The 21,597-nt window shown below is 41.5% G+C and overlaps 1 protein-coding gene across 7 annotated transcripts in view; it reads left to right on the forward strand.

Annotated features, from left to right (window-relative positions):
• LOC139336735 (unconventional myosin-XVIIIa-like) overlaps window positions 1-21,597 on the forward strand; it is a 166,937-nt gene that overhangs the window by 79,922 nt on the left and 65,418 nt on the right. For 6 of the 7 annotated variants that reach the window (XM_070970932.1, XM_070970934.1, XM_070970935.1 and 3 more), the window contains 6 exons: window positions 4,089-4,233; window positions 4,346-4,505; window positions 5,223-5,409; window positions 6,691-6,895; window positions 7,779-7,888; window positions 17,895-17,960. In XM_070970932.1, coding sequence (XP_070827033.1) covers window positions 4,089-4,233; window positions 4,346-4,505; window positions 5,223-5,409; window positions 6,691-6,895; window positions 7,779-7,888; window positions 17,895-17,960 — 873 coding nt within the window. The remainder of the gene's footprint in view (window positions 1-4,088; window positions 4,234-4,345; window positions 4,506-5,222; window positions 5,410-6,690; window positions 6,896-7,778; window positions 7,889-17,894; window positions 17,961-21,597) is intronic. The other variant, XM_070970933.1, reaches the window with a different exon arrangement.

The raw sequence follows: 21,597 nt of genomic DNA on the forward strand, positions 1-21,597 counted from the left end.
TCTAAAATGCGCTACAAACAGGAAACCCACCAACTGAAAAGCAGAGTGGCTCCGCGAATCAGGCAGAGTATTGAACATTTAACAGTTTAGCAGTTCAGAATGCTAGAAAAACGCGACGCACAACTTCTGTTATTCACGATTAATTTTGTGGGCACAAATCACTCGGAACGCGGAGATGCGCTGGGAGCCTCTCCAAAGGTGGAGAGAGATGTGGAGGAAAAGGCAGGATGGGCAGATGAGCAGATCCAAGAAGTTTGTGAACGAGCACAACAATAATGTGGATGATTAAGCATAATTATATTTAAAAAACTGCACAGGGTGCTCTACTAGACAAGCAGTTTTTCTTACAGCAGTGGAGGCTATGTGCAGATCTAATGAACGACTCAGCAAAGCTGACACGGTAATAATGACTGCTCCTCCTGGTGGACTGATCGAGCGAGTGCAGGTAGTTTCCGCAAATGGAGCTTAGGGGCATTACGAGTTGGCCCCGCGCCGATGACGTCATCGCGGGGGATCTCATTACAGTCCCGAACCTGCCTACTGCAGAGCAGGGACTGGTCACGGACCCGCCAGGGCCCCAGCATGAAATTAGGGGAATTTCGAGGCCGCTCCATCTGTAGTTAAGTCTCAGCAGCACAATGCAGCATCTCATATCATCTGAGTGTGAGGCCTGGCCTTAGCCAGTTTGCCTTATGTGTCACTACAAGAAGCACAGTGCATCCCCAAAAAAGACTTCCCTCATCTAGTTTAACAGTTTTTACAACATATTATGTGATTTGACCAGTAGGAGCATATAGTGGTCTTCACATCTGTAAACATGATGAGAAAAAGCTCATTTGTTGATGGCGCTGTCAGGTAGAACAGTGAAGTTAGTCCCTGGCATCTGACCCATCATCTCTGTATGCCACAAACGTTGTGCAAGATTGCAAGCTTTATTGGTCTAATATAACCATCTTAAAATGTGAAAATAAAATGAACAGTTAAATATAATGTTGACTTGTAGCGTTGGTTTTATGCATGTTTTGCTTCATCTTTATTTTAAATTTTGAGTAAAACAGCCTTTATTGCCTTTACTGTTAAAGAAGTAAAAAATATAGCAATATAAATATATATACACAAGTCTTTTTTTTTGTGACAGTCTGTTTTTTCAGAAAGTCCAAGCTGAGCGTTAATGTAACGCATAGAGTTATGGCAATGCGAATGTGACAGATGAGGCAGAGGTGGAGTATGAAGTGTCGGGGGGGTTCCGGGCAGTGGCAGCAGCGTACCAGATGGTGATGGAGGAGCTGACGATGGACTCAATGATGGCTGTGCAGAAGTGCACCATCATTGTCTTTGGCAGACTGAATTTCTTCAGCTGCCGTAGGAAGTACATCCTCTGTCAATAGTGGAGTCACAGAGGGTGATGGGGGCAGGTGAGGCTGAGTTCTTCCTGTAGTCCACAACCATCTCCACTGTCTTTAGAGCGTTGAGCTCTAGGTTGTTCTGTTTACACCAGGTCACCAGATGGTCAAACTCCGACCTGTAGGCGGACTTGTCGCCATCAGAGATGAGTCTAATGAGGGTGGTGTTGTCTGCAAACTTCAGGAGCTTGATGGACTGGTGACTGGAGGTGAAGCTGTTGGTGTACAGGGAGAAGAGCAGAGGAGAAAGAACGCAGCCCTGAGGGGATCCGGTGCTGATGGTCTTTGCGTCGGGGAGACGTGTGTCCCCAGCTTCACACACTGTTTCCTGTCAGACAGGAAGTCTGTAATTCACCTGCAGGTGGAGTCAGGCACACTCAGCTGGGAGAGCTTCTCCTGAAGCAGGGTTGGGATGATGGTGTTAAAGGCAGAGCTGAAATCCACACACAGGATCCTGGTGTAGGTTCCTGTGGAGTCCAGGTGCTGGAGGATGTAGAGGAGGGCCAAGTTGACACCATCATCTACAGACCTGTTGGCTCTGTAGGCAAACTGCAGGGGGTCCAGGAGAGGGTCGATGATGTCTTTGAGGTGTGAGAGCACAAGGCGCTCAAAGGACTTCATGACCACAGAGGTCAGGGCGACGGGTCTGAAGTCATTAAGTCCTGTGGTCCTTGGCTTCTTGGAAACAGGGATGATGGTTGAAGACTTGAAGCAGGCTGGCACGTGACATGTCTCCAGTGAGGTGTTAAAAATGTCTGTGAACACTGGAGACAGCTGATCAGCAGAGTGCTTCAAGGCGGATGGGGAGACAGAATCCGGTCCATCTGCTTTCCGGGGGTTCTGTCTCCTGAAGAGTTTGTTGACGTCCCTCTCGTGGATGGAAAGAGTCGTCACTGAGGTCGGTGGGGAGGGGGAGGGGGGGCCTTTAAGGTGGCCATTGGTGGAGGTGACTGGAGCTGGAGCTGTTGGTAGGTGTCGTGGGGGATGGTTGCTGGACTGTCGCTTTGTCTTTCAAAGCGGCAGTAGAACTCGTTCAGGTCGTTGGCTAGGCATCAACCGTTCATGGAGTGGGGGGCTTTAGGCTTGTAGTTTGTGATCTGCCTGAGCCCTTTCCAGACAGATGCAGAGTCATTAGCTGAGAACTGGTGTTGGAGCTTCTCAGAGTACAGTCGTTTAGCCTCTTTCGCCACCTTGCTAAACTTGTACTTTGCCTCTTTGAATCTGTCCTTGTCCCCACTCCTGAAGGTCTCTTCCTTTGCCAACCTTAGCTGTCTGAGTTTGGCTGTGAACCAGGGTTTGTCATTGTTGTAACTCACGCTGGTGCGTGATGGAACATAGCAGTCCTCACAGAAGCTGATGTAGGACGTCACAGCGTCCGTGTACTCATCCAGACTGTTGGTAGCAGTCCTGAACACATCCCAGTCAGTAGAGTCCAAACACGCCTGGAGATCCTCCACAGCCTCACTGGTCCACTTCCTTGATGCAGAGCTTTAGTTTCTGCCTGTACGCAGGAATCAGGTGGACCATGACGTGGTCAGAGTGGCCCAGTGCAGCACGGGGGAGGGCGTAATAAGCATCCCTGACTGTGGTGTAACAGTGATCCAGAATATTCTCCTCTCTGGTCGGGCATTTAATAAACTGTCTGTATTTAGGGAGTTCGTGGGTGAGGTTACCTTTGTTAAAGTCGCCAAGGACAATAACTAAAGAGTCCGGGTGGGTCCGCTCCACACGCAGTATCTGGTCTGCGAGCATACGTTGTACGTCCTGTACATTGGCCTGCGGCGGGATGTAAACGCCGACCAGAATGAATGAAGCAAACTCACGCGGTGAATAAAAAGGCTTACAGTTTATGATAAAAGATTCCAGGTCAGGAGAACAGTGTTGCTGGATCACTGTCATGTTGTTGCACCAACCACTGTTGATGTAGAAAGAGATTCCTCCACCTTTAGTTTTACCGTAAAGTTTCGTGTCTCTGTCCACTCGGAGGAGTTGGAAGCCAGCCAGCTGCTGCACAGAGTCCGGAATTAATCCACAGAGCCACGTCTTGAAGCACAAAACTGCAGATGACAAAAAGTCTGTTTCTACCCAACAGCAGTTGCAGTTTCTCCAGTTTGTTGGGCAGCGAATGCACGTTAGGGAGAAATATTCCTGGCAATGCTGTGCGTAGTCCGCGCTGGCGGAGACGCTCCAGGGCGCCGGCCCGTTTTCCTCTCCTCCGGTGTGTCACTGCGTGAGCAAAGGTGAGCCACACCTTTGACCAGAATGTCCAAAATTTCTACTGTTGGGAGTAGGAAAGTAGGAAATAAATCCTCTGATGTTGCTCCCCTGATGTTCATGAGCTCATCTCTGGTGAAAGAGCTCCGGGTACCGTCGCAAAAACCAGAGTTAACACACAAAACAAAATAACGCGCACCAACACACCGAGGCAGCCGTCCGCGGCGCCATCTTGATCAGTGATGATATCTGATGATCTCATTTTAAACTGGATTTAAATGTGTTATGTTTGCTTTTTTAAATGTGGCTGCTCAGTACTAGCACTTTGTCTCATGGTCTTAAATGATGAATAAAGATTTCTATACACATCTTGACATGACCTTAGGGTTTTTCACATCAAGGTCAAAGAAAAGTGATTGTGAAAGAAAAAGTAAGCGAGGTAGGATTTGTGGTTGTTGGTGTCCGTCACAGGTACGTACTCTGGCCAGGACGGATGAGGCTAGGGGTCTTCTGTGGCTGATGGAGGAAGAGGCTGTTCAGCCTGGAGGTTCAGAGGAAACCATGCTGGACAGACTCTTCAGCTACTATGGGCAGGGTGAAAAGGGAGAAAACAAAGGTGAGCACTCAACCTGTCACTGCCTGCTATCATTAGAAGGTTCCTTGAAACAACAATGACAGTACTCCTGATGTCACGAGGGAAGAATGCATCTATTTGCTTTGTTTTTCAGGAGCCAGTCTGCTGCTACGAGGAGAGGAGTCCCACCTCTTCCTGCTCGGCCACAGCCACGGCACCGACTGGGTGGAATACAATGCTCAGGGCTGGCTGAGCCACGCTAAGCACAACCCTGCTGCTCAGAATGCTGCCACACTGCTGCAGGACTCCCAGAAGTAAGACCGCTCACCACAGCCACACATATTCAATGTCCAGTTTGTTACAGCAGAGTCTGTGGTGAAAAAAATGCTGTGTTTTTATGCTGTGCATCCATGTGTCAGTGTCTTTTTGGGTTATGTGTTTAAATCAACCAATTCCTCATGTTCCTAACTGAAAGGCTAAGACAAAACTCTTTGTCCAACAGATGCCTGACAGTGAATCACTGTAATATTAAAAAGTTTCTGCATTAAATTATTAAAGGAGCAGTTCACCAAAATTAGGTTTTGAGATATCTGTCTCTGAGTTTTCTGCCTCCCTGCCAATCGAGGTGAATGGAATTATTACAACGTCAGTCAGACTTTATCATTTAAACAGCAGAATCCCAAGAATTACAAGACTCTATATGTTCATGTGCACCTTTTTACAATATGCATGTGTAGTTGCATAGAGCAACTAATTAACTAACTACTTCAAATCAAACTCAAACCTCCAATATCCATAAGGATTTTAAGAAAAGAGAGCCACCGTTTGAGAGCAGCAGGTAACGTGGTGTGCAACCCGCCAAAATATGCCTTTCCAAACAGTAGAACAACAGAACGGAATATGCTACTAAGGCAGTCAGATATCTGTATATTGAAGTATCAATCACTGGCTGAAGCAGTGAGAAAAACATGCTGTTATGTCATGTGTCATGTGTATGCAAATGAATGCAATCCATTGTTCTGGCACCACAGGAAGAACATTAGCGGGCTGTTCATGGGTCGGGCCAGTGGGGCCACAGTGTTGTCAGGCTCCATTGCTGGTCTGGAGGGTAGCTCCCAGCTCGCCCTGCGCCGAGCCACCAGCATGAGGAAAACCTTCACCACAGGCATGGCTGCCGTCAAGAAGAAGAGCCTGTGTATCCAGGTCAAACTCCAAGTGGTGAGTGGTGTAGACTCATTCAAAATTGTACATACTTAAAAAAGCTTTTTTGGGGGTATTAGTCAACCACAATGGCAAACCAGGTCTTTGTCATTGCTGAAGTAATTTGTTGTGACTTTAATAACACCTCCGCTCAGTGACACAACAGCACGAGTTGCCTTGGAGCAAGCTAAAGAGAAACTATTTTTCAATGTGGACCCTATTTTTCCATGTTTTTGTGTCTAACTGAGTCATGGGGACAACAAGCCGGGCGTACACTGATAGTGTGAACTTCCCCAAAGTATTAGCTTTCAGCCTGTTTTCATGTCTGCCGACTGCAGCACTTTCGCTCAATACTGGACCAATTTCCAAAAATTGTTGTCACTTAAACACAAAAACAGGGGCAGACAAGGTCCAGACTGACAAATACCAAAGTTTCACTTTAATAGATTTCAAAATGCAATGAGATTACCTTGAGATTACATTCAATTCATTCATTCTTTTATAAATTAAAAATAAAGGTCCTGAGTTTGGTACATCATCCAAAAGTTCAACCAGTCCTCCTATTTTTGCTCTCTGTTGATGTTTTGAACCCAGTCTACAATTGAGTTGAGATTCAATACCTGAACAATGATCTGGGGGGAGGTTTTGAGATTTTTGATTGGTATCAGTGCAAACAGTGGCGTGTTAAAGGAACTGGTGGCTGTGGTGGCGTGTGGTGGCTGGTCCATATTAATACTCATGCCTATTTAAACCATATCAACACAGTTTTTGGCACTGTCTAGAACATTTGAAGTAAGATTAGCACAATCCTAAAATGTGCTAAAGAATGTTTGAAGAATGATTTGGATTTGGATTCATATCAGCCAGATTCATAAGTTTCAACATGTAAGTGTTTAAACTGACTTTAAGCATTTGAAGAGGTTTTGCAGTCCACGGAGGACATCTTAATTGCATTTTTTTAAAGCCTCTGCAGACCCAGAGTCCACCCACACAGGTGTCTCCATTGATGATTCTTAAATACATCTCCTCTCACAACAAAGTGGATATGTACACATTGCATTGATTGACATTTTCCATACCTTTACGTTGGTACCGGAGTAATTGACACCTGTGTGGGCATGCAGTGACAGTGTAGTGCAGTGTTAAAAGAAAAATCCTGATTTGCATCATGCAGCTACAGTAAGCTGCAAATAGTTTGCTGGTTTGCATTCAAGCACAGTACTATGATGTGAAGAGAATCTTAGATTAAACTAGAAGATTACTTTTCTGATATCCTCGTCACCTCTTTTCTGTTTTTAGGATGCTTTGATTGACATGGTGCGTCGCTCCAGGGTACACTTCGTCCACTGTCTGCTGCCCAAAGCAGAGGCAGTGGGTGGAGGTGAGCCCCGTGTGACACATGGAGAGAGCCCGGACTCAGGCCTCATGACTTTGAACGTGGGCCTCCTCAGAGCTCAGCTCCGAGGATCGAAGCTGCTGGATGCACTGCGCATCTATAGGCAAGGTAAGGAAGTACCTTGGTATTTATTTTTTTGTTAAATTTCAATCTATTCAGCAAAACCTGTGTGTGTGTGCAGAGAAAAAAAAAGAGAAATCCACCGTTAAGCTCAAATTTGACCATTGTCTCTTGTGAATCCCCCAACTTTGTGGAAGTACAACACAAAATCACTGGATCCTCTTTATTAGTGATGTTATTTAAAAGTTGGTTTTGAAGGATTTGGTTTAGGGAAAATGTAGACATTAAAACCATTGTCATTTAATGTCTTCAAGTTCCTCAAGGGGCGGCACGGTGGTGCGGCAGGTAGTGCGCGTGCCTCACAGCAAGAAGGGTTCTCTCCAGGCACTCCGGCTTCCTCCCACAGACCAAAAACATGCTCATTAGGTTAATTGGTGACTCTAAATTGTCCTTAGGTGTGAGTGTGAGCGTGAATGGTTGTCTCTCTCTATATGTTGCCCTGCGATTGACTGGCGACCGGTCCAGGGTGTACCCCACCTCTCGCCCGTTGACGCCCCCCCCCCACAACCCTGAAAGGAATAGGCGGGTAAAGAAAATGGATGGATAGATGGAAGTTCCTCAAGCTTTACTTGCTGTCAAACTCTACCATCACATATCTGCCTGTCTGATTATGCCAATAAATAAATCTTTTCCAAATCCAGAGAGAAAACCATGTACCCCTGTAACCTTGTTAACAACTTCTTTTTGCTCTGACATATGACACATATGAAGTTGTGTGTGTGTGTTTGCGTGCGTGCGCGTGCACGCATGTGTGTCCTCTCTCTGACCATTGACATGCTGTTGGCTCTCCAGTAGCTGCAGATGCTCCTCTCACCTTGGTCTTTGGTGTGTTTGTGCTCTCATCTCTGTTCTGCTCCCTCCCTGTCTCCAGGATACCCAGACCACATGGTGTTTTCAGAGTTTCGCAGGCGCTTTGATGTCCTGACACCACATCTAACAAAGAAGCACGGCCGCCACTACATTGTCACAGATGAGAAGAGGGTGAGTGCTCCGCTGGGTTAGCCTGATACTTTGGAGTGTTGTTGCATGTGGCAGGATAGTGAAGGCTGATATGGTGGAAACTCTTTTTTTTAATGAGACATTAGAAATGCATTACTGACTGGTATGATTTCAGTATTTGTAGGAAGTGCTATGGATTTAAAAGGATAAAGCTGTTTTTATTTTGTGTGTTTTGTATTGTCAACAAATCATAAGAATTACTAACAATGTGCCAGTCTGTCCCTCAACCCTGTTTGAGGCTCTCAGCCCTAAAGCTCAGTGGTCATAATGAAGACATAAATGTTCAGCAGCAACCAGCTCACAAATATGTAGTTTTAGTTTGAATAAAGGCTCAGTAATTTCCTAAAACACCTTACCACTGTAGTTTTTCATGTCAGTTGCTGAAACAGGAATAAATCTTGTCACTGAGTTCTCTGGCAGCAGGATGGTGAACATGGCATTGAGTCATGTGTTCATGGTAATGAAGAAACATATCACCTAGTGCAATGGTGTGGCTCACTGAGGTGTTATTGTTAGTTTTTGGACAACAATGGAGTTATATGGTATAGGGGAATAAGACCTATCAGACATTGCATACATACACAAGACATATTAATTGTTGGGTTGGGTCTGTTAATAGCTAAATAAACATGAACATTATCTTATCCCCATGCACACATATGCATGAAGTACATAGTGGACCTTTTGTGCACTCCACATGATCCTGTTGACCTTGAATCTCAAGCACACCTGCACACTCCATCCTATCTATAACAAGTCAGTCCGAGATGATTTCATAGAGAAAAGCCTACATTTGCCATGTAACATACCATTTGACATTTGACAACAGATATATTTTGAACATTATTGATTTGTTATTCTACTCATTCTTAATACAGAGTAAAGTCTGCCTGGCATCCTAATAATTCTTTATTTTTAATCCACTATGTTATTTAGTGTTTTTAATACACACAGCATACAGTCTGGAGGAAAATGGACGTAATTAGAATGAAATTCCAATAAAAATGAAAAGGATAAAAATAATGCAACAAATTCAAAATCAAAGTGAACCAAACTCAAGCAGAAATATAAGCAAATGAGCGATTATGCACAGCTCATCAGTTTATTATCAGATTTAAAGAGGTGCACCACCATTTTTACACATCAAGGTCATTTTTTGCAGGTAATGGTTAGTGCTACTCAGCCTGTGAAAACCATGTCCACTTTTGATCTGGAGGAGTTTTGTCCAATCATAAGAATCAGAAAGAAAATCCCTTATGTCGTCATCAGAGGTATTTAACCTCAGTTTAAGTTTAGAGGCTACAGAAAAGCTGTGCTACAAACTGGACAGTGCTGTGTACCAGGCAGGGAGGGTCTAATGAAGATATGCAATTGAGTTGTATTATAGGCAAGACAGGATCCAGTGTTTTCAGAGCTTCCCACCACACTAAAAGCAGTAAACGTGAGGATATCTCTGCCTCTGCTGCATCAATATTGATGGTTCTGTCTCTTGTAAGTCCTCCAGCTTCATGGAAATCCTGTACTAAATCACTGGAGTAACTCCCAAAAAATAGCAGCTATTTTCTTTTCAAAAGACTGGGTCGAATGTTGACAGCATAAAGTCTGGATGTTCAGTATTTCTCTTCTTGCCCTCCACATTCTAATCACCTGGTGTGAACAGAATCTCTTTATTCCTCCTCTCCTCCCACTCTCTTCTCTCCACTGTCCTCCTCCTGTTCCAAGAGCGCTCTTGTGTGTAATTAATTATGATTGTGCAGGCTGGCAGCATAAGGCTACTGTACGGATTAATTACTGGCAGTTGGAAGAGCTCTTCCTTTCCTCCTCTCTCTCCCTCTCCCTTCCTATTTTCTTGTCTTTTTTCAATTTTTTCTCTCATTATCTTTCCATGCCTTTTGTATATGAGGCAGAGCAGTTTAGGAACATCCCTGAGCATATGATGAATGCCTTGTCTACATTCTGTTCAGGCAGTGTATAGTGGCTTTGCACAAAGGCATGATTAGCCTTTATGAGTGGCAGAAGGGGCTGCTGGAGGAAAAACATCTCTACTTTTAGGCCTTCTTTACCTGATGTACTAAAGTTTCTTGTCTAAAAAGGTAACAAATGTTTTTTTTCTCTGATATTTATGAATCCCACCGGCTGAATGACTGCCTATTTACACGTCAGTTAAACGTGGAATATGACAAGAACATCAGAAATATTTACCTGGTTTAATTAAGCAGATCAGTCTGTCCTCTCTTCACCACACCACAACACACTGGCAGTAAAGCGGCTCACAAGACTCCTTGGAGTTGAGTTTAGGGAGGACAGCCCACTCAGAAAGAACTAATGGTAGCCAGTTCTCTGGGGAGATTGGAATGAACAGCGCAGAAGAAAGAAGGAATGGAAGATGGATGAAAGGAGACGGTCCGAGACAGAGTAGGGCGTATAATTGGAAGAATAATATGAAAGAATTGGTTTTCAGAGAAAGAGAAAGTGACAGAAAGAGAATATGGGTTTGCTGAGACTGTCTCAGATTTTTTTTAGCCAAACAAAAGGTCCTGTTTTTTCCCTGCTGACAGCCCAGTTTTGCCAGTTCCTCTTACAGTGTGATGTAGCCATGATGTCAGTAGCCAGATGGTGTACCTGCCAAGAGTTTTTTAGACCAACCAGGTAAACAGCAGTGAGAGGTCCACCATGTCATATGAAATTCAGTCAGTGCTCTCCCTTACAGAAAAACCACATGAATGTCACATGTGTAAATCACATGTGGTCACACGTGATTATATGTACATGTGATTTTGCACATGTGAAATTTAACATGTGAGAACATGTTAAATCCACATGTGACAAATGTGGAACACGTGATTTGCACATGTTAATCATGGGAAACGTGGTTTTGGAGCATTTTTCATGGTGCATTGTGTAAAACCCATGCAAATTCCTATGTGAAACCCATGTGATCACATGTGAAACTCATGTTTTTACATGTGTAACCCATATAGACTCCCATGTGAAACCCATGTAAATTCCTATGTGAAACCCATGTGATTACATATGAAACCCAAGCAAATTCCTATGTGAAACCCATGTGATTCCATGTGAAACCCAAGCAAATTCCTATGTGAAACCCATGTGATTCCATGTGAAACCCATATTATTACATGTGAAATTCATGTTTTTACATGTGTAAGCCATATGAACTCCCATCTGAAACTGATTCAAATACCCATGTGAAACCAAATGGGTGTGTGTACAATACAAAATAGTCTTAGTATTTACATTTTCTATATAACATTTAAACCAACAAAACACAAATCTAAACTAGGAATGCAAGCAGTCTTGGATGTGCCTGGCAGATGTCATCTAAGAGGAAAAATGAGGGTGCACAATATGATCTGTCCATCCATAAAAAGGCAGACTTCAAACCATTGTTTAATATTCAGTTTAATAATTTTACAGGAAATAAAGTAGTAAAGACAAATAAGTTATACAAATACTGTTTATTTGAAAACATGCAATGAAAAGTGAGAACAGAACTGTCCATAAAAACGTTTTCTGGGGAAAGAGTGTGTGTGTATTGTGTGTTTGTGTTGTCTCAGTCCTCAGGGTATCCTCCAGCAGACTTCCTGCTGTAGGATTGAAAGACAAAATCAAAGATTAGGGCAGTACAAACACCAGTCTATTTTTATCAAATTAAACGTTAATTTCTTTTCAATCTGGATTACAGGATTGGTTCTGTTGTTTTCAATTCAATTCAACATACCTCAATTCAATATACCTTTATTAGTCCCACAAGGGGAAATTCCAAAATTTTCAAGTGATGACTGTTCTATGTAGTCAAATACCACAGCAGGCCCTTCAGAAGCCATCCAAAACTGGATTCTATGAATCAAGGTATCACCAATATCTTGGCATATACAGTATATGTTTCCCTCTCAGCCCGTCTCCTGGTGTCTTTTAATTTTTGTGCCACGCAGGCTTTGATTTCAGTGTGTCCGATGGCTCCGTGAACTTTTTTGACATGGTCTGTAAAAAATGAAATGCTACTAAATTTACTCGGGGTTCACCAATTAATTCGTGTTGTGTAAGATAGGTGCCAATGAGGATGCTAATGAAAATCATTGAAAAAGAGCAACATTTTTGTGTGTTAACAAGCTGATACAATAGCATTTTGCCCAATCCAAACAATATTCTGGCATGCTTACCAATTACTAGCTTCACTTTGCCTTTGTCAAGGCTCTCTCTCTTCTCCCCTATAATCCCCTTTTTTCCTGTGACGGAGCACGTTGCCATCTCTTCCAAAGAGAAGATGGAGTCCATCACAGTCCTGGTGAGCTTCTTGTAGCCATCACACCTTTTATCATAATTCAAGGCGGTTGGATTTATTAAATCCATTACTGGGGTTGTCCCGATCCGATCACGTGATCGGAAATCGGGGCCAATCAAGTGACTGCAGACTCGATCGGATCAGACGTTATGTCCTGATCAGGTATGGGATAAATAATATATATATACATATGTTATATATTTATTGTTATTTTTAATCACATTTACAATCTATGGGCTAGTGATTAAAAATAAATGAGAATAAAATAGTATTTATTAAATACCAACTTTTACAGGCCGGGTCTGTGCCTGTGACAGAGGCCATTGAACAGCGCATGCGCGGAACACGGCAACACGCAGCAGTTTGTTTTGAAGCTGAGGTGCGTGATTTGCTGCTATGTCTGCTGTGTGGAAATATTTCAAAGTGAACAACGAGAACAATTGCGCTGGCTCAAATGCTAGTTGGTAACCGTAGCAACAGAAACTCAGAACATATGTTAACATAAGTTGTTTCACAGTTTATTTATCACAACAGCAAGACTGTAGAGGACAAACACAAGCGGTAAGAGGTGCACTTGCCCTCTGAAATGATACTTTATATCACGTAACACAACGTTAAGCAATCATCGCACTTCCCTCCAGTGATTAGGTCTAATATAACAGCTGTGGCCGACTGAGCTGCAGGTTCTGTGGCCAGGGCTGGTTACCTTGGCAACGTGTCACAACGAGACATCAAATAGTCCACTCAGCTTCTTCTTGTGAAAAACTTACAATTTTAACGTAAAAAACAACATTAATGTATAAATAATTCATTTAATATTTATTTCTTTTGTGACCATGGTATGAGCGGGATAATGCCCTTCGAGGTGTCCATTATCAGAAATGAAAGCATCAAGTCCATTCATTCGCGTCAGACAGTTCACGCCTCCGCGTCGTCCATTCATTTCTGATAATGGACACCTCGTCGGCCATTATCCCTTACTTAATGCTACACTATTCCTAATGTGAAGAAAATTTTATTTTATTTCTGTGTTCTGTTCTGACTTGAGACTGTAATTCAAGCTACCTCATAGAAGTCTACAATACACTGCACTGCATACATGCATGCACCATTGTGCATAAGTGTTACTTGTTAATATAAGAGCCATTGGTAAAAAAAATAAAATAAATAAAAATAAGGGACATCCTGGATCTTATTCTTCGCTCTTAGTTCGTTTCATAATGTTTTATAGAAGTATTGGATCGGGACTCGGTATCGGCAGATACTCAAAATCAAATGACTCAGACTTAGACTTGGGGGCAAAAAAACGTGATCGGGACATCCCTATTCATTACAGACTCGTTCTGCAAAGATGAAGAAATATTAGAATACATCCATGTACTCCCAGAATGCGAAAAAGTCCAGTACTCAGAGGTGTTGCATTGTCATGGGTGCTGGTAAGAAAAAAAGATTTGACTGAACTTTCCTTCCCCTGACTATGTAAGTGATACCTTTGTCTCTCCTATGTTGTTGTTAAGAGGGGCTGGGTGGCTGCTAGAAGGCACCAGGTGGCTGGGGGCAGGCTGAGCTGCCTGTATAGCGTCTTTCACAGTTTTTGTGATTGTATCTGCTAGCCCTACAATTAATTCAAAGAGGGAAGACTTACCTATTCAAAATCACTATCACATCATAGAAATGATGATGTGATTTTCACAGGGGGCTGTACCAACCCTCCGTTGCAGCTCCTGTGACTTGGATATTGCACTTTCAATTAATTGTTCAGCCCTATTGTGGATCAAACCAAATATACTGAATGGTCCAGTTATGATAATGCCATTTGATTTTAGACGCTGCCTGTCTGATAAAAGACAACATATTACAATTTCTGTTCCTCAGTAGAATGTAATGTAATGTAGATTTTCTGTTAAAGGACTGACATTTAAAACTGGTGGCGTGCCCCCCCCCTTAATAATGTCGACCCCCTGATCTTTCCTGTATTAGCCTGATGGGCAGAATGCCTCAAAATGTACTGAGCACATTCATTCTTCCCAGACCGTAACCATTCTGGACCCCTATTGTACTCCTTTCAAAATAGCAACTTTGTGCATATCTCAAAATCCTATTGACAGGTTGCCATGAAATGTACTTAAGGATTGCATGAGATGGTATCATTTGATTCTAAATGTTAGCTATTGTTTTTTTTATCAGGTTGTCATCATGTTACAATAAAGTGTATGATAAGACAGCACATTACAGTCAGTCCAAAAGGAACATTAGGCAAAGCATCATAAAACAAAACAGATCTGGGCATCAGTAAAAGGAAATGAAAAAGAAGAGAGAGAGGAACACAAAGGATTTCACAATTGGGATAGTAAAGAAATTATAGATAAACTAAAACACTGCATAAATACAACATGGAGGAGGAATTAAGCTACTTTCTTTACGCATCAGTCATTACCTTTAACCAGTCGTCAAAAGCAGGCTTTGTTGGACTTTTCCAGTGAAGGAAAGCAGTCCTTGAGGCAGCAATAAAACCTGCCAGTGCAGGTCCAAATTTGTGTTTGGAGATAGATACCTGCAGGAGAGACTTTTCTATTAATAGGCATAACTGGGGAGATTCTGGCAATGGTTTGTGCAACCACTCCACAATGTTTTTGACTTCTTTTGTCCAGAAAGGAGAAATAAATGAACAATCCCACAATAAATGAAGAAAAGTACTGGTGTTCTCTCAATACCTTCAACAGTAATTACCATTCATGGGTCCATTTGCCCCGTGCATCTTCAACTGACCACCTGGCTTCAGCTCTTATGGTTTTCCGTATACCCTCCTCTATGTTTGCATTGCATCTCTTTCCCAAATTTTTTCATAGTTATGACAGAGTGTTTGCCATCATCTTATATAAGACTGAGGCTTACTGCACAGTCCTTTCCAGATTGACACCAGTTTGATTTCTTTTTTGCTTAAAACAACCCTTAATGCAGCTCCTAATTTGGAGGTTGCAGAACAATTTCCTCTTATCTGTTAAACCAAAATCATCTGTAAGCTCTTGGAATGATATTAACTTGTCTGCTCTATACAAATCATTAACTTTCTTAATATTCATATCAAGCCATGATTTCCACAGGATAGTTTTTTTCTTTATTTGTTTTTTACTTATACTTATTGATGGGTTGTTCCATATAGAAGAATAGTTTATATTTAGAGAGATGCAGCAGCTTATGAGCTTTTGTCCATGTCTCTCTAGAATGCTCCAATATTGGGTTGGTACTCATACCCGATGCACCTCTATGTGACACTGCCTCTGTTGACCCAGAAGGGGCAGTAAGCTCACTCTCACTCTTTGCCATTTCAAAGAATATTCTATGCAATTCTGCATTCGGTAACGCTAACTTCCCTCAATCCCATTGCACAGAAACTCACTAACTATTTGATTAAACTTTGAAAATCCCTGGAGAAATACTGCTTGGAAATTCCCCATAGATTTTGATTCACAAGTTTCCATTTATCTAAATTTGTTTTGTTCTGCAGTAAGGGTAACATATTAATTTGCATTATAGTAGTGAGATTCACCCCAAGATATAACATTCTTGTATCTGTCTATCTAAATGAATTACTGTCCAATGACGTGCTCTAGACACTGGGATCTACAGTTTGCGATAAATTTACCAATTTTGTAGCCTGATATTTTTTTCATTATTCCAAACAAATCGAATAATATGGGGACTGAAGAGGCAGGGTTTTTGGATAAGCACAAAATATCATCCGCATAAAAGAGTCCTCATCTTCCAGCTCTGACCCCACCAATCCTTGGATCAGATCTAATAGCCAATGCAAGTGGTTGCAGATATAGTATAAACAATAATTGGACAATAAAACAACCATCCTTTCAAAAATCCAACCTGACCTGGGTGCATAATATTGGACTGCAAGAGGATTCTAGGTGCATAGCCAATACTTTAGTCAACTAACACTTGGCTTTGTCAGGTGGGTCCTTTCCCCCTTTTTTTAGGATTCCGAAATTACTACTTAATTAAGTGCATTAGGCAGCTGACCCAACATCCATACCCTCAGAATATACAGTAGTTAAAATAGGTGCCAGCACATCCACATAGTTCTAATCTTCATCTGTTAAACCATCTAACTTGGGCTTTTCCTGATTCCATTAATTTAATGGCCTTTTGAATTTCCTCCTCTGTGATTGGAGCACCCATAATTTCTGCTTCATCAGGCACCAGTTTTCGGAAGATCAGTTTTGAGATCCATGCATGAATTTCCTTCATATTAATATGAGTGTCTTTGAGTAAAAGTTCTTACAGATGTTTAATTTCTTGAGACACAGTCACCACTTGTCCAGATTTAAGTTTAATGCCTGATATAACTTGCACAGATTCCTTCCTCTTAACTGCCTGGCCAATAATTTTCCTGACTTTTCTCCACTTTTGTAGAAACTCAATTTGAGTCTAAATATGGCAAATTCAGCCTCCTTGTTCAATATCTCATTTAGCTCTCTTTTAATGAAGTCTCACTGTAATTCTCCTATAATTCCTTTTCCTTTAGCTCAGTTTCCAGTTGGGTAAATAATCTTAAAGGATCGCCCAGTGTCCCCTAACATTGGCTTCAGCCCCCTGTGACCCTGAGCAGTTACAGATAATGGATCAATGAATGTAACTAAGCAGGCTTTTAGTTTTTGAGATAAATGCAGTTTAATTTGATAGGACATGCACAAAGGATGGATTATTAAAAAAAAAAAAAGGTTATGCCTTTATTGTTTGTATCTTATTTAGATCCACTGGTGTAGTCCTCATCACCCTTGAAGATGAACTTTGCCAGAAGGTAGCTGTAGGTACACATGCCCAATTCATGGGATTCTTAACATGATCATGCTTCAAAGACCTTCAACCTTTTTTGGATTTCATCACATTCAACCCTATTTTTATATTTAATTGTTACTGGTAGTCTGTGTTTTCTATGTGGGATTTAAATTGCATACCCATGCAGCCTCCCTTCCTCTCTTGAGTAATTCCTCACAGTGTGTTTGCTGCCTCTAGTGATTGGTATGCATACACTTTTGAACAGACTCGTATCATTTACGCTTTTGCTATTACCACTAGTAACAACAGGTGTCCCTAAATCAGCCAAATCTTAAGAATTGTTCTGTAATTGAAATGTCCCTTGACCTTTCCTGTTGCATCACCACAGGACAAACTTTCAATTTTTAACTTTACTACTGGTAAGGCTCTAAGAATAGCCAAATTCAACACTTTTCTATTGTGGAATGTAATATCAACTGAAATATCAAATAGCCCCTCATGGGAAGTATAGAATAGTAATTTTCATCTTTACAGCCCAGTTTTAATAAATTATTATTCGGATGTTACAATTCTTAAACCTTAATCCCAGCATCAGACCTCCACAACCGCATCTACCAAACAATCTGCAGTTTGTCCCTACAGGTTGAGCTGACACAATAGATGAAACCTGACAGAAATGGGACCTCACAAGCTTCTCTGTCTGATTTGTTTTGTCCTTGGAGGTGTGTGTTTGTGTTAGCTTATGTAAAGGGGTAGTGGTGTTTGTTGCTAAAGTACCAATAGAATCCTTTGGGCAGAAAGGTCATGTGGTCATGTAGAGGTAAGGCCTAGAACCAACTGCGGTTGTTTGTGTTTACCTGTCTGCTGACTGTTTGTTCTACTGGTTTCCAGGCAGTGGAGGAGTTGCTTGAGTCCTTGGAGCTGGAGAAGAGCAGCTACCACATGGGGCTGAGCAGGGTGAGTGGAGTCACACACATGCACATACACAGATGTCATCTTGTTATACATAAAAGCACTGTCCTGGTTTTGTGTTGTAATTACATTACTAATTAATTAGTATTTAATCCATTCAATTGATTCACTAGTTAATTGATTGGTCAGTTAATTTTCTTTTTATGCTGTTTGCCGCTTTTGCAAGCTCAGCACTTGCACCACAGTAATAATTCATGTTCTAAGTGTTGAGTTTATCTGACAGCAGTTTAACAGCAGGTTAACAACTGGTGCAGACTGAAATTAACTGTGACAGAAACAGTATTTCTGAAAAAGAAAAGCAGCAGAGTGGCGAGTATGACATGACTCTGTTGTAGGGCTGGGCGATATGGCTGAAAACTCTATTGCGATATAAGTGTTTTATATTGGTCGATATCGGTAATTATTGGTATTTTTAATGACCTATTTAAAATAAGGACCAGGAGAAAAATACATTCAATTTAAACATTTTTATTTTAAATTGAACCTTCCTCTGATTATAATCCCCTCAGCTATCAAGGCAGAAAGGAAAGGAAATGTCAACACAACCATGGATAACACTCAAACAATAAATGTAAAAAAAAGTGTAAAAATGTAAACAGAGAGAAACCTGAGAACTTTTTTTCTGCAGGTTTAGTGCAGGAAGTTCACAGGCTGATTCACCTTCTGCTGAATAAAATGTTTTCAAATATGTGCAGTGTTTTGGAAACATAGCAGAAACTGAGGTAGACTTGACATCTGTAACATACAAACAAACAAACATGATAGACAGTACAGTAACATTGACTGAACTATAAAACCAGCCTAGACATATGAACAACTTTAGTCGCTTTTCTTACTCTAAACATACGCGAACTATTCAATTATATTTTTATTGCAAGTGCGTTTAAAAAAAAAAAAAAAAAAAGTACGTGTAAGAGATGTTTATAACCTGGCTTCTCCACAGTACTCAGTGAATCATGTCTTTAGCTATATGATATGCCGCTGCCTCCGTTACGTCCTCGTGCCTTTTAGATGATTTGTCATCAGGCACTGAAGCAGATACCTCTGCATGGTGGTCAGCTGCTTGTGCAGTGGTGCTGCGGTTGGCGGACGTTGGCGAATACGGCTGCACTCCAAAGAGTGAGCGCGGCTAAGGTGGTTAAATAAGTTTGTGGTGTTACCGGTCTTGGTGGGGACGAAAGTCTTGTATAAGTTTCAGACCACATTGGTCTGACTACGGTCCGACTTATAAAATCCAAAAAACTCCGTACTGGCGAGCTGACTTTCCCTGTTTTATCAACGATTTCTTCGCTCGCTGCAGCGCTCACTTTCTTTTTCTCATCTCACTCCTCGCGGAGCGACAAACACGTGACAACGACACGGCGCAACCGAACTTGATAATGTTACATGATTGGCGTGTTAGCGTGTCTCTCTCACTGATTAGCGATTACTCCCTACGTCGCTCAGTTACCTGAGAGCGAGTGCCTTTGTTCATGCAACCAACCTCGCTTCGCAACTTCAGGTTTCTTTCGACGAAGAAAAAAAAAATTATCGAATGCTTTATCGAAGCATTTTTATATTGATATTGATGACGTGTCTATCGCGAGACATATCGCTATCATTCTGTCGGCCCAGCCCTACTCTGTTGTAGTAGTAGGAATGGAATACTGTGGAACAAGTGTTGAATTTATCACGTGAACTATTTATACCACATGAAAGTCCACCTCATTGTTGTTATCCAGACTTTATAAAGGCCTTTTTTGTTTGTACAATTACTTGAACACTGGTTTTCATTTGGGATTTTACAGCATCCCCCTTATGCCCAAGTCGTTTCCCTTACCTGGCCTCAACCAATCTGAGTCATGTTTTTAATTTTAAACCTCAACACTAGAAATTCTTTCTTTATTGATGAAATATCTTTATTGTATAATTGTTATCGGAGTTAGCGTTCACTATGTGAACCCCTTCCAAGCCCCCATATTTAATTTTTCTCCTAGAAGAAAGACTCCTTTCCTTTAAGATTATGTCTCACAGGTAGTTGCCAATTCATTGCAAGAAACCTAATGAAAAACACTCCACACTGTACATCAAATAAGGCAAAAGCTGTAGGTAGGTTGTCTTGACATTTAGCAGACATTTTTTGCAGTTGCATCTTTTGTGTGGCTATCAAAGAAAGTCTTCAAGTCCCAACGTCTTTTCATTTGATGACACTGCCAATTAAATAGATCACTAGAAACTGTTTCCCATTCGACCTACTGTTGTCATAAAAGTTGTGGGGGGCATCGAGAAATCAGTCCTGTATTGTTTTGTTTTGTTTTTAATCTGTTTCTTTTATGTCGAGGAGCTGATCTTTGTGATTCTCTGCTCTCAGTGACCCTTGCCAAGCAGCAGTCGCACACTGCCAGACTCAAACTCTTTGAGAACAGCTAATCACAGAATAAAAGACAGGCTGATGGTTTTGTTAATTAGATCTGTGAATGTCTGTGGAGAAAAGAACAGCTAGGGCCTTGAGCTGTCAATTAGAGAAGTTACTTAGAGAAGTTTAACCTCACTTTAAGTGTTGGTGCCTGTCTGTGCTTGGCCTGCTACTTTTCCCAAGTTCAGATAAAGTTCCAAATCAGAACTTTTTGTTCTGTGGTGCTCATAGTATTGTTACTAATGCCTCTTGCTTCACATTATTTTTATTGGCAGATGACACACACACACAGGTCCAACCAAACCACACACTTTCTATCTTTTTTTAAGTATCCTTTGCCAGAAAACAGGAAAGAGGATTCCTTTAGAAGAATCTTCTAGTGGAAATAAAGAAAACCACAGCTTAACAGCTACAGCTCAAAAAGCTGTTGTGGACAAATGAGAAGGTCTTGAAGACAACTAACCCATAGTCAGATAAGGAAGGGCATGACAAAAATGCTTGTGTTAGGGTTGCTAGAGCACTATTACATGTGCTATAATTCTCATCTACGTTGTTACAACTTATGTTCCCTTCAACATGTAGAAATTCCATTTATTTCCAGAGATGATTTAACATAACAAACAGAGGCTTGGTGGTAAATGTAAAACAAAGTGAACTCAAGTGACCACCTCTAGAGACTGTATGCTTCGGATATTAGAGAATGAGGTGCCACCTGTCATAAAGCCACTTTGGTCATCTCTAACAGGTGCTAGATGCCAGGGAAGTGTTTTAGCTCATATTTTGATATCAAAATTTAATAAGGAGATTGGACAATATGATCCACGCTCTGCTCCCTCCTTCCCCGGCTTGGTATAGATGCCTCTATCATTGCCTGGCCCTGCTGTTCATGGAATCATGAAACATTTGTAGGTAAGAAATTAATTTAGGATTGTTTTATATGTATATGAAATTCTGTAGCAGGTGCTAGATGCCAGTATCTTTATGTGCCCAAAACCCTGCTGCTTTGCATTGCTGTGATCACATTTGAACTTTCTGTGTGTTAGAGAGGTCGTTCTACTTCTGCTTTATAAACAGCATTGATAGCAGGGGTTTAGAGAAGGAGAAATAGCATCTTTCTTTTTGGGTTCCAAAAAAAATATTGGTGGCGTTGAAATTATTTCACAGAATCTAGAGAAATGTGTTATCAAGTCTCCATGGAGCACACTAAAAGTAGTTACGTGAGAAGGA

Source organism: Chaetodon trifascialis, chromosome 9 (genome assembly GCF_039877785.1).
Source record: "Chaetodon trifascialis isolate fChaTrf1 chromosome 9, fChaTrf1.hap1, whole genome shotgun sequence".
Lineage (NCBI taxonomy): Eukaryota > Metazoa > Chordata > Actinopteri > Chaetodontiformes > Chaetodontidae > Chaetodon > Chaetodon trifascialis.